This window comes from Anomaloglossus baeobatrachus, chromosome 5 (assembly GCF_048569485.1).
Source record: "Anomaloglossus baeobatrachus isolate aAnoBae1 chromosome 5, aAnoBae1.hap1, whole genome shotgun sequence".
Taxonomy (NCBI): domain Eukaryota; kingdom Metazoa; phylum Chordata; class Amphibia; order Anura; family Aromobatidae; genus Anomaloglossus; species Anomaloglossus baeobatrachus.
In genome coordinates this window covers 555,389,636-555,403,883 of record NC_134357.1, presented here as the reverse complement: position 1 = coordinate 555,403,883, position 14,248 = coordinate 555,389,636, and the positions used below count along the sequence as shown (strand labels likewise).

General features: G+C 45.0%; 1 protein-coding gene across 1 annotated transcript; it reads left to right on the top strand.

Moving 5' to 3' along the window:
• The first annotated feature begins 504 nt into the window (after window positions 1-504).
• Window positions 505-9,598, top strand: LOC142310450 (uncharacterized). The gene is made up of 4 exons (XM_075347975.1): window positions 505-920; window positions 1,004-1,101; window positions 1,299-1,389; window positions 7,397-9,598. The coding sequence occupies exons 1-4, from the start codon at window positions 788-790 to the stop codon at window positions 8,938-8,940; spliced, it is 1,866 nt and encodes a 621-aa protein (XP_075204090.1). The 5' UTR covers window positions 505-787; the 3' UTR covers window positions 8,941-9,598.
• Window positions 9,599-14,248: the final 4,650 nt, after the last annotated feature.

The window sequence follows — 14,248 nt, the reverse complement described above, 5'->3', positions numbered from 1 at the left end:
TCTGATAGATACAGACGCCCCAACTATGAGAGGCCGGAAGTGAGGAAACCCGTCTGCCCTCAGTCCTCGGCCCCTTTCCTGCCCTCAGTCCTCGGCCCCTTTCCTGCCCTCAGTCCTCGGCCCCTTTCCTGCCCTCAGTCCTCGGCCCCTTTCTGCCCTCGCACAGTATAATGTTCCCCAGAATGTTCTCATTATATGTTTCCCCTTATTATCTCCAGTAATTGTATTATTACATCGTCATCTTCTCCCCATTCAGGTCCCTACAATATCGGATCCTCTCAGTGGAGATCTTCTATAGAAGAGAATTCTCCTGATTGCCCCGTGAAGGATGGATATGGACAGGGACAAGATGGCGGAGAGGATATTACACCTCACCCTAGAGATCCTCTTCCGGCTTACTGGAGAGGTGAGAGATTCTGATGACGTCACATTACATCATTCTTATCTATGGGAATAGCAGATGGACAGAACTGGAGAGGTGAGGACTCTGGAAATGTCTGGAGTGAGATTTCTTACTGTGTCTCTCCATAACCAGGATTACACAGTAGTGAAGAAGACCTCTAGTGAGCGCTGTCAGGCCCCTGTGTCTGAGGGATGGGGAAGACCCCTGAGCCCAATCACGGGGCCTCCACCTCACCCCCCGATACATGAGGACATCAATGACCAGAAGATCCTAGAACTCACCTACAAGATGATTGAGCTGCTGACTGGAGAGGTGACACTGCTGGGAATGCTGGGACATTATACAGTAACGCTATGAAGGGATCGGGGGTGACGGTATCATTGTATGTGTCAGGTTCCTATAAGGTGTCAGGACGTCACCGTCTATTTCTCCATGGAGGAGTGGGAGTATTTAGAAGGACACAAAGATCTGTACAAGGACGCCATGATGGAGGATCCGCAGCCCCTCACATCACCAGGTAATAGACAGGACTAAATACACACGGCCTATAATTATCTGTATGTAAGGAATGAATTCAGTCCCTGTATGTGTCTCCTCCAGGTCTATCCAGTAAGAGGACAACACCAGAGAGATGTCCCCGTCCTTTTCTCCCACAGGACTGTAAACAAGAAGATCCCGATGTTCCTCAGGATCATCAGGTAGATGGAGAGAAGGTGCCATGAAATCTCCCTATGATGTGTAGACGGCTGTGAAGGTCTTGTGCTCAGTCTTGTTTTATCCTCCAGTATTATATGTTTTATACTTGTGTAATGAGAGCAGTGGAGATGGCAGGATTAGAGCTGATCATAGATGGGACTTCTCCATCTGTCTGTGACTTTTACAATATTTGTTTCAGGGGGAATATCTGACCCATATTAATACTACAGAGACATATGAGAGGGGTGATGAGCGGAGTAAAGAGGAGATTCCTACAGATAACCGCTCAGGTGAGTAGTGACCACTAAATGCAGAGAGGTCACAGATTCTTCTCAGTCACCGGCTGTGGCTGCTTTATCAGGGTTGTAGTCCGGCCATATCAAATGATCACCATTCTGGTGCTATCACCACATGCTCCTCCACCCAAAACTGCCTCCATTATTTTGAGCATAGAACGCCCTTTTGTTGGAGTGAGATTTGTATCAGCCAGATCTTACAGGTAGGATCTATCCTATCCCCTGAAATTAGAAGATGATGACCCTTAGCTGCCCAGATATCTAATATGCAAAACCAAATGACAGTGTACATAGAATGTGCAGACAACTTAGAAAATCATGGGAAGAAGAATCTAATCTGTATGGTGGACCCCTAAGAGAAAGCGGAGGTTAATGATGTTGGTGATGTCCTAGAATCTCGGCATCTTATCTGAATCTTCCTTCTCTCCCTTCTAAGCTACTGAATGTGCTGATCGGGTTGTTACAAAGGTCCAGTCTTTCTTGTCAACCTTCCCTTTTATGACGAGACCCCATTCCATGAGCAGTGAAATTCCTACTTTCTGGGCAGTCTTAATACATGTGAAATAAATCTTCAGCCTCTAAAGGCTGCTTTACACCTTGCAATTTCACATACGATGTCGTATGCGATGTGAAATGCCCCCATGGTATGTGCGGCATGTTCAATTTGTTGACCGTGTCGCACAAACGATTAATTCACGTCACACGTACTTACCTTCCATACGACCTTGATGTGGGCGGCGAACATCCACTTCCTGGAGTGGGAGGGACGTTCGGCGTCACAGCGACGTCACACGGCAGCCAGCCAATAGAAGCAGAGAGGTGGAGATGAGCGGGACGTAAACATCCCGCCCACCTCCTTCCTTCCGCATTGCAGGCGGGACGCAGGTAAGGTCTGTTCATCGGTCCCAGGATGTCACACACTGCGATGTGTGCTAACTCGGGAACATTGAACAACCTGACGTTCAATTTTTAGCTTTTGAACGACGTGTATGCGATCAACGTGTTTTCGTACAATCGCAATTTAAATGATTTAATATTTCCAATATCGGGCATAAAAGCCGGGGACAGTGTAACCTGTGAATTACCGTAAGTTGAAACCTCTCATTTTCTTAGACTGGAGAACATTAGCAGAATTTCTAATAATTTCTTATTGTTTATGGTTCAATATGTTTTTATTTAATTATTCAATAATCACATTTTTACAGCCATATAGTTCAATAGAAAACCAGAGACAGAACAGCGTCATACAAATGGGGTTAGGCGGTAGGAAGAAGAACATACACCATAAAACATAAAATAGGGAAACACATTAGGAAGCACAATAGGGGAAGAAAAACACCAATTCAAGTACAAAAAGCCTTACATTACTAGATGTAACATGGATTGGTTAACCTTGTCTTTGTCAGGAGAGCTAAAGGAAGACCGAGGTAACCATGTTCTCATATTAATAAGACTCAGAATGGAGACAATCATATGAAATTATTAAATCTTCCATCAGTATTAAAATGTCCACAGATTCCACTCATTCCAGCTTAGAGGGGGAGAGGATAATCTCCAGTATCTAGGGAGGACTTGCTTCATTGCTGTCAAAGATATTCGGAAGAGACCTTTCTCGATGGATTAAATTGACATTGGAAATACTGAAAGTAACTCTGTTTCTGGAGAGTTCCATAGTGTTGTACCAAAGGGTTTATTAAAGAGGTCAAAGATTGAGTCCTAAACTTGGCCCACCATGGTCATATTGCCCATAGCTGAATCAGATCTTCAACACTTATCAGATGTACCAGTGAACATGTGCTGAATGCGCTCAGGGGTCCTATATCACCTGGGCGAGATCTTATAGTTTGTTTCTTGGATATGACAAGATATGGAGATCTTATGAGTAAGGCTAAAGATCTCATCCCACTCTGCAGGAGAAAATGATCTACAGAGCTCCCATCCCTAATGCCCTCTGAAATGGAGCCAGGGAATTTAAAGGGAACCTATGACCAGGTTTTTCCCTTATAACCTCTGGTGACCAATAGGCTCTTGTATATAGCATTACAGAATACTGTATATAAGAGCCCAGGCCACTCTGTAGAATGTAAAAAAACACTGTTATAATAGTCACCTAGGGGGCGGTCTGGTCCGATGGGTGTCGGTGGTCTCCGGTCCGACGCCTCTTCTCTGTGGCAATATCCATCCTCCTGCCCAGCCCCGTATGCATGACGTGTCCGGCGTCTTTCACAGACAGAAAAACCTCCATTGCGCTGCTGCTCATGTGCACTTCGTTCTGCCCTGCTGAGGGCAGAGCAAAAGTACTGGAAGGCGCAGGTGCGATAAAAAGTTAAAGACCGCCTGCGCATACGCATTACAGTACTTTGATGTGCGAATGCGTAGGAGTGCAATGGATATCTCTCTGAATGACGTCGGAACCGTCATGGACACGGGGCTGGGCAGGAAGATGGAGATCACCACAGAGAGGAGGCGCCGGACCGGAGACCAGCAACACCCATCAGACGGGACCACTCCCTCCAAGTTGACTATTATAAAAGTGTTTTTTTATATTCTACAGAGCGTCCTGGGCTCTTATGTACAACATTCTGGAATGCTCTATACAAGACTCAACTATTGGTGGCCGAAGGTTATAAGGGAAAAACCTGGTGACAGGTTCCCTTTTAAGCTTTCTGCCTCCCTCAACAACCTACTCAGCAGAGAAACACAATGACAAGGAGCTTCCTCTTTGATACAGAGTTTTTCAAACTCCATTAAGGGTCTCAGCCAAACCTCTTGACATAGGATTGAAAGGAAGAGACCAGATATGTGACCATACTCCAACGAGGCTTGACTAAAGGCCTCGTCACACACAGAGATAAATCTTTGGCAGATCTGTGGTTGCAGTGAAATCATGGACATATTGTTCCATTTGTACACAGCCACAAACCTGGCACTGATTGTCCACAATTTCACTGCAACTACAGATCTGTCGCAGATCTATCTCTGTGTGTGACAGGGCCTTAAGAGTGACCAGGTCATATTAGGTTCTCAGTGAGCTGCAAGCTTACTGCCGAAGTAACATGCTTCATCTGGGAGATAGGATTTTCAACAGATCTCAGGAATCTAAAAGTATTAGCATCCTGCAAATCCCGTTTTAACGGAGTCATAGTGATAAGGAGAAATTCCACAGTTTCGGAAAATATATCTCCTTCTTAATAGCAGATGTCTGCTAAACCTCAGATTGAAAATCACTGGGTGCCAGCAAAGGAATTTAGACCACACAAATATCTGGTATAAACCCGACTCAGTGAGAGCAGGTGCACAAGAGAAACATGCTTTTTTTTTTTTTACAAGCCTTTTATAAAGCTTTAATGGTTAATCTGTTAGTAAAATTCATAAGTATGCCATTGGTTATATTAAAAACATATGCAAAAAGTCTGTGACGCTTATCCATTTTTGGAACTTCCCCTCTTCGTCCCTTCCATAGCTCGTGGCGCCGTTGTCACGTAGCTCCAGGGTGCCTTATCTTTAATCCACCATAGCTCGAGAGGCTCTTGTCTCCTGACAGCTGTGGACCTCCTTGGGATACACATAATTGCTTTCCTGATATGCAGCAATACCAGAAAACAGGCACTATCTTTGTACTCATATAAAAGAGAAAACTTGGTTATAGAAAAGTATATAGTGGTTATAAAAAAAGAGTATAGGAAAAAAAATATATATATATTCTCACAGTAGGGCCAGGTGAAGAAGAGATATTGTATTTATGAATTACCCAATCTCACAGAAATCTAATGTGATAGGATTCATAGATTCTTCCAGCTCAGTTCATATTTTGTTGGAAGGATTTATAATAATATTCAAAATACAATTAAGCATGGAGGCTTTATATTATACCAAAAACTGGAACAGCCCCTCCTCATGCCCTAGAGCGTTCAAATACAGAGTATGAAAGCCTGGACCCTGAGGTATCTCCAAAGGACCCTGGAAGAAAAAGATTTAGGTCTCAGAAAGATCTGGGGAGATTGAAGGAGATAGCCTGGGAGAGGTAACGTATCCTTGGTAAAATGTCCATCTTCAGTACATTAACCGAACCATGAAACTGAGCCCGGACCAGTTCAATAAATCATTCTCAATATTATGTAGAAGAGGTACAAAATTGAGTGATTCCTAAATATTTGATGTGGGCATTCCGCCATTAAAAAGGAAATGTAGGACTAAGGTGCAAGGCTTCAGCCCCCGGCATATTTATATTAAACATCTCCGCTTTAGAAATATTCACTTCACAGTTAGCTAAAAAGGAAAAGTGTTTAAATTCCACTCCAGAAAGACGACCATTGTAATGTGAGGTTAATTTGTTTTTCGTTTATTTTGAAAAAAATAAAAAATGTAAAAGAATTAGAGGTGATCAAACATTTGGTCGCACTTAAAAAACAAATAGTGATACCACAACATATAGTCAGTAAATAGCATTTACCATATTCTGCTTTAGTGTAAATGACTATTTTGACCCCACAGGCAGTCTCAGGAAGTGGATGCATGGAGTGGATGTTGGAAAGTAAAAATTGCAAACCTGCCATTTTACTGTCCAACATATAGTGCCCAGCTTGTGCTTCATGAGGAACACGCACACCGTAAATATGTCTGTTGGTTCTTCCCTGTAGCAATGCCCAACATGTGGATAGTAACAGTGTTCGGGCCACTGCAAGGCTGAGAAGCATCAAGGACATTTGGCTTTGGGATTTTGCTGGATTGGATTATGAAGCCAAATCTCTTTATAATCATCAGTATTTCATCGACAACCATTGTGGAAACCCTCCAATTTTTCATTGAGGGAGTAGATTTTTTTCTTTGTAGAACTTTGGTTTATAAAATATTATTTGGTAGCTTATTGTTCCAATATTAAGAGGTAAAGTGAATAAAGAGGGTTGAATTCAATGGTATACCATACCATTGCCATATTCTGACATCTACTGTTTGATTGTGACTGGTCTTTGTCTTAGTAAACATTTTCTACAAAACTTGCTATTTTATAAATACCGTCTTTTTCATTTTATAAGACACACCCCAAATTAAGAGCCCGTCTTATAAGCCGGTGGTGTCTTACCGGAGGGGGCAGTAACGGTGGTGGAGCAGAGTCACAGGAGGCAGGGGCGGTGAGTGTCCCAGAATCTGTCGGCAGTGCTGGTGCAGCGGCGGAGACTGGGGCTGAAGCGGAGCTGCGGCGAAGGCTGGTGCTGCCGTGCTGGGGCAGCTGTGCTGGGGCGAAGGCTGCGGTGGATGCTGCCGCGGTTGCTGCTGCGGGTGGTGAGGGCTTCAAAGAAATCATGCCCGGAGTCAGCGCAGATTGAGCTCTAGGTTCTTGGCAAGCCGAGATCTCATCTGCGCAAGCGCCACCTCTGGGCGCTATTTTCCTTAAGTCTGTTGGAGGGAAATCAATGGGCAAGAGGTGGCGCGTGCGCAGATGAGAGCTTCAGCCGAGAGCTCCATCTGCGCTTGGCTGACTCCGGGTGGCATTATTTGAATTCCTCACCGCCCGAACTGCAGCGCCAGTCCAGCCGCTGGAGAACCCGCACAGCCGCCCCAGCACCAGCCGCCGGAGACCTCACACAGCCGCTGCAAACACCGCACAGCTGCCCCAGCACTAGCCGCTGCAGACACCGCACAGCCGCTGTAGATACCGCATAGCCACCGCAGACCCCGCACCAGCCGCTGCAGACCCCGCACCAGCCGCCGCAGACCCCGTACCAGCCGCGGCAGACACCGCACCAGCCGCGGCAGACCCTGCACAACCACTGCAGCACCAGCCCTGCCAACGCAGCCCCTTCACAGCCACCGCAGCATTCCCCCAGACTTTTGCAACCCTTCTCCACCACCCCGGTAAGCTACATTCAGATTATAAGATGCACCCCTCTCTTTCCTCCCAAATGTTTTGGGGGAAAAGTGTGTCTTATAATCTGAAAAATACGGTAATATCCTTAAATTTGTATATATTATGATTAAAAATATTTTTTATTCTTGGCAGATGATTATACCAGGACATTAGAGGCACAACTCACATCTTCAATTTTGAAATCAGATGACCTTGCTATCAGACAAGATATAACTGAAGTGAATGCCACTATTCCAGATATACCATCATTCCTTCATAGCAAAGATATATCATCTGATTCTATTAACCAAGTCCTACCTTCTAATTCATCACAGACTATTAAAAAAAATAAAATTCACAAAAGAGGCATTAAAAATCGAAGTACTTTTACAGCAAATAAGCCATTTTCAACTTCAGAATATGGAAAAATCCATCAAAATGGGGAGAAAAGATTTTCTTCAGAGTCTGTTAGTTACCAGAAAACTCACACAGAGGAGAAGCCATTTTCATGTTCAGAATGTGGGAAATGTTTTACTTGTAAATTACTTCTTGCTTCACATCAAAGAAAACACACAGGGGAGAAGCCTTTTTCATGTTTAGAATGTGGGAAACATTTTAATCAGAAATTAAATCTTTTTAGACACCAAAGAACTCACACAGGTGAGAAGCCATATTCATGTTCAGTATGTGGGAAATGTTTTACATATAAATCTCGTTTTGTTATACATCAGAGAACTCACACGGGGGAGAAGCCATATTCATGTTCAGAATGTGGGAAATGTTTTGGACATAAATCTCATTTTGTTATACATCAGAGAACTCACACAGGGGAAAAGCCATATTCATGTTCAGTATGTGGGAAATGTTTTAACCAAAAATCACATTTTGTTATACATCAGAGAACTCACACGGGGGAGAAGCCATATTCATGTTCAGAATGTGGGAAATGTTTTACATATAAATCTTGTTTTGTGATACATCAGAGAACTCACACGGGGGAGAAGCCTTTTTTATGTTCAGTATGTGGGAAACATTTTAACCGAAAATCACATCTTGATAGACACCAGAAAACTCACACAGACGAGAAGCCTTTTTCATGTTCAGAATGTGGGAAATGTTTTGCACAGAAATGCCATTTTATTTTACATCAGAGAATTCACACGGGGGAGAAACCATATATATGTTCAGAATGTGGGAAACATTTTAAACATAAAACATCTCTTGTTATACACCAGAGAATTCACACGGGGGTGAAGCCTTTTTCATGTTCAGCATGTGAGAAATGTTTTGTAGATAAATCAAGTCTTATTGCACATCAGAGAACTCACACAGGGGAGAAGCCTTTTTCATGTTCAGAATGTGGGAAATGTTTTGCAGATAAATCAAGTCTTGTTACACATCAGAGAACTCACACAGGGCAGAAGCCATATTCATGTTTAGTATGTGGGAAATGTTTTGCATATAAATCCTATTTTGTTATACATCAGAGAACTCACACGGGGGAGAAGCCATATTCATGTTCAGTATGTGGGAAACAATTTAACCGGAAATCGCATCTTGATAGACACCAGAAAACTCACACAGAGGAGAAGCCTTTTTCATGTTCAGAATGTGGAAGATGTTTTGCAGATCAATCAAGTTGTATTAGACACCAAAGAATTCACACAGGGGAGAAACCCTTGTCATGTTCAGAATGAGGGAAATATTTTACACACTAATGGCATCTTTTTAAACATCATAAAATTTTACAAGGGTAGAAGCCATTATCATACCTAGAAGGTGAGACATGTTTTACTTGAATATTTGTTGACCACTTAGAAAAATTCACATGGGAAGAAAACTGAATTAGAAAACACAAGAGAGACCGTTAAAAAAAAAGCAAGTAAGTAAACAAGAAATGTAAAGTATGATAGAAGCTACATTAGTATTAAAATATATACAGTTACTAACAGACATCTGTTTTCTAAAAATCAGATAAAAATCAATATTCCATGTGCATTGAATATCTCACATTGTTATTACATAGTTACATAGGTTGAAAAAAGACCTAGGTCCATCTAGCTCAACCTTCCTCTACCAATTAAATATGTCACTAAGTCACTTATAACCAACAATGTTGTGTGTACTGAGGAAATCATCCAGCCCTTTTTTAAAAGCTGTTATAGTATCTGCCATTACTACCTCTTGTGGTTATATATTGACAGTATGTTACAAAAGTGAGTACACCGCATCACAATGTTCTAAATATTTTATTATAACTTTTCATGGCACAACACTGAAGATATGACAGTTTGATACAATGTAAAGTTGTCAGTGCAGGAAAAAGGGAAAAGGAGCCTCAACTTCCATAGGGAGCCACGAAAAGAATAAAAAAAATTTATTGTAAAAGCAATAAAAACATCTGTGATGCAAATTGTCTTTAACTTTTACTGCAGCTTTCAGCCTCAATTGTCTCAAGTCAGAAATATCATTCTGAAATCTCTACCAGTTGTCAATCAGGATGGCACAGTCAGTAAGATTAATCAGGGATGTAAAAGTGTTACCTCAAGGAGTCTTATACTGGGAAACGTGCTCTCTCCCAGGGTAAGCCCCAGTCATAAACCATCAATCACTCACTGGCTTAATCCCCAGGGTTTCTTAACCCCTTCACGACCGCGGGCAGTAAAATTACGTCCTATTTTAACGTGACTTAACCCCTTAACGACCCATGACGTACTAGATACGTCATGGATCGTGTGCCGGTAAGCCCCGCCCCCTGCCGCTGGCAGGCGGCGGCGAGACGCGCACATATCAGCTGTTATCAACAGCTGATATGTGTGCCTGCTAGCCGCGGGTGGAATCGCTTCCACCCGCGGCCATTAACCCCTTACATTTTGCTGCCAAAGTCTTGGCAGCGATATGTATATGGGCGCCGCCATGACAGTGACTTACCCCGCCCCCACCGGAAGTCACGTGACATAATCACGTGACTTTCGGCGGTTGCCATGGTAGCACAGGGTCATGTGATGACGCCTGTAGCTAACATGAGTCACTTCCTCTCAATGCCGGAATACAGCCGGCATTGAAAGTGAAGCAGCAAATCTGCAGTTCTCAGCTCTGTAGCTGAGATCTGCAGATAGTGCAGAGCGATCAGATTGCTGATCGCAATAGCCCCCTAGGGGGACTAGTAAAATAAAAAAAAAAAGTAAAAAAAAAGTTTTAAAAAATTAAAAAAAAAATAAAAAAACCAAAAATGTTCAAATCACCCCCCTTTCACCCCATTGAAAATTAAAGGGTTAAAAAAATAAAAAATACACACATATTTGGTATCGCCACGTTCAGAAATGCCCGATCTATCAAAATATAAAATCAATGAATCTGATCAGTAAACGGCGTAGCGGCAAAAAAATTCCAAACACCAAAATTACGTTTTTTGGTCGCCGCAAATTTTGCGCAAAATGCAATAACAGGCGATCAAAACGTAGCATCTGCGCAAAAATGGTACCGTTAAGAACATCAGGTCGAGACGCAAAAAATAAGCCATCACTGAGCCTCAGATCCTGAAAAATGAGAACGCTATGGGTTTTGGAAAATGGCGCAAAACGTGCGCCACGTTTTTTGGACAAGCTTGTGAATTTTTTTTAACCCCTTAGATACAAGTAAATGTGAAGCCCCACAGGTGTAGTGTCGGTGCATTACCTTCAGGGACTCCACTCGGCTGGATCTGTCACAGGTAGGAGATCTTCTTCTTGTCGTGACGCCACTCTCAGTATTGCGGTCAGTGGGGGGGACCGCCACTGCAGGTTGAGGGACGCCTGGGGCTGATGGTGAGTGCAGTTAGTTGGAATAGCCCCCTGAGAGTGAGGCAAGCCCCAGGGCCCTGTGTAGATGTGTAGAACTACAAGTCGCAGAATGACCACACAGGCAGGAATGTCTTTCAAGGGCTTTACTCACATTTGATGGCAGGGTGAGTAGCCCGGGCGTAGCTGGGATGAACCAGGTGGGAACCAGGTATCCTTCAGGCTGACTTTATGAGGGTGACTACTGACTCGCCTTCCTTAGCCCTTGGTGGTTTGGGGTGACCCCGACTTTGAGTCCCTATGGGGGTCACCCAGGGAAGATGCTGCAGCCTCTCTCCCCCTTTTGTTTGCCGTTTGCTTGTTCCCCGGACCAGGCCACTCCAGCTGCTTGCCTCCTGTGACCTATGGGCCCTCACTGCGGTTACGTGGCTGCGGCTTTTGTGGTGTTGTGGTGTGGGCTTTGAGAGCCCCACACCGGCAGGTTTAGCAGAAGAAAGCTGGATCTATCTTCGCTTCGGGATCTGCCGCCCGGTTGGGCCTGGTGCTCTCTAGCAGTCTCCTTACTTCCCACTCCGTGCTTTCTCTCTAGCTGAAGCTGGCTTTCAGGTAGCACTCCTAGTTGACCGTTCTCCCCCGTCAGTAGCCACTGCGCGGGCGCTGTTAGACAGCAACAGCCCCACAGGTCTGCTCCTCACTGAGCCCTCTGGAGTTCTCTGCTCTAACTGACTCACTGCTCCTCCTCTCCTGTTCTTGCCTACGCCACCTAGCAACCAGACTCTCTTACCACACCCCTTGAGAGGAGATGGAGGCTCTACCCCCTCCACTATTCCAGTGAAGGTGAAGGCTTGCCCCCTCCTGGGTTCCCCAGGGGTCCTCTCATGGGTACATGTGTGAGACCTGATCACTATGCGCCTGTGTTCCACACCCCAGTCAGCCTTCTGGATTACCTGTGTTGTACTGTCCCCAGCATGGGTGCAGTACTCAGTGGTGCCTGACCAGGTCAGGGGCGCCACATTCCCCCTTAGTTATCACCAGCACGTCCTCGGGCTGCAAGACAACATTTTAAAATGCATAAAACATTAAAACATGTAAAACATTTAAAAGCACCAGGTATCAGACATCACCACCCACAAGTCCGTTAACCCACCCAAAACCCTCTCAGGAGGCAGGTCACCGGTCCTGTTGGTAACCAGGTCTGGGCCATCCGTTTCCTCAGACCTTTCCTCCAATCTTCCTCTCCCGTTGGCCGCGACTTCAGCCACTTCTGGCAGGATGTAGAGGCGGCTTTCATGGGCTGGTGGTTTCAGGGTCTACCTGGCCTGGTGGATCCGCGCCCTCAGCCCCTTCTGGCAGGATGCAGAGGCGGCCTCCACAGTTGGTGCTGACCAGGTACCCTCTTTGTGGTGGTGAGCCAAGGCCCCATAAACAGGCGTGCTCTCTGGTCGCAGGTGAGCCAAGGCCCTTTTCTACGGACGGGCCCCCCCTGGTTGCAGACGAGCCAAGCCCCTAAACAGGCTGGCCCTGGTGGTGGTGCCACTGGTGTAACTATTTACACTGCGAGAGTTTGTGGCTATAGCAAGTTCATAGCCTTAAAGTTTATTTCTCACAATAGTTTTTGTGGGCACATTCTTAAACAATAACGTTGCAAACTTTTCAACTTGTCAAAACTTCAACTGGTAACTTGCTGTATTTCTTGACTTCTCTCTACTCTACTCCTCCATTTCACCAGGGCGTGGGCATGTAGGGCACCGGCACCTGTGACTTTCTTGCTCTCCGTCGTCGTCCGTGGTTGTTTCATCTGTAGGATCTTTGTCTTTCCGTTCTTGGTCTTCGTCTGTTTCTACATCTGGTTCTTTATCTCTGTCTTTTCTTTCTTGTCTTTCTTGTCTTTCTTGTCTTTCTTGTCTTTCTTGCCTTTCTTGTCTTTCTTGTCTTTCTTGTCTTTCTTGTCTTTCTTGTCTTTCTTGTCTTTCTTGCCTTTCTTGTAGCATGGGATGGCTGTAAGGTTTGCTGGGACATAACGCTACGTCCAGGGCATACAATCCCCTTTCGCCTTGATGCATGGTGAACTGAACTGAGTCTCCCATCTTTAGATTTCTGCCAGGGTGTCCTCTAGGCAGATGAGCGCTTACATCTCTCCTGTTAACAAATATCCCCTCCTTGATGCCAGGGGCTACAATGAATCCATAACCACTTTTCAAGTTGAAATCTTCCACTACGCCATAACACAGGGGTCCTCTGGCCTGGGCTTTGGACCTTCTTAGGCACCTTTTCTCCTCCAGGTCTCTGACCGTGACTTCTCTCTGCTCTGGGGATTGTGGTGCTGGAGCAACCTGTGTTCTGCTGCGCCGTGTCTTGCGGGCTGGATTCATGCCTGTGGGCTCCCAGGTGAGGTCTTTGGGTTGATCTTCATCTGCTGACGGTGTCAAGTCTTCCTCATCCCAGCGAGAATAGGGCAGCATCTCTGGCTCTGGGTATGGGTCCACTGCTGGTGGCACTGGAGTCGGAGTCAGCCCCTCAGCTTCCTGGCCTCCCCTCCCCCTTAGTTCTTCGCTGCACCCTGGTTGTGGCAGCGTTGGGGATGAGTGTTCTTCAGCTGGCCCAATTTACGGAGCTAAAGAGAAAAACTCATACATAAAACATAACTTTTAATTCATCAGAAGAATAAAAGTGAATTGAAGATTCACAGGTGAGATTAAAAAACCAAGGTTGCCAATGGTCCAGTGATTCAGACCATATCAGGCTGGGGGTACACAAGGCCCCTAAGTGCAAGTTATCTCAGCTCGGTTCAAAGGAGGATGAGTTGAAAAACTCCTTCTAGCCCACCAACCCGCTGAGGCAACAGTCACACTAGTATACACACAGTTAATAATTACAAATAACGATCCCCTATAGATGCATGGGGAATTTCATCAGTGTGTCACAGGTAGTAAAATACTGGTACCTAAATAGGCCATACAAAGTCCCAAACCATATGGGAACGGTCTTACCAGGTCCAGGAAATTATCGGGCATATAATCAGGGTACCGGCTCCAGTGGGGGGCTGCCAATCAGCACATCAAAATCCCAAACGTGCCAGGAAACCCATATCAGGCATTAAAGATGGACGTTCCCACTCCCAACGTTTCACCAATAGATCATCAGGGGAGTCCAAGTGGGATATCAAAAAGGGCTGTTGCTAAGTGCCATCATATCGCAACAGTCCAAGGATGCCCAGGTCACTAAA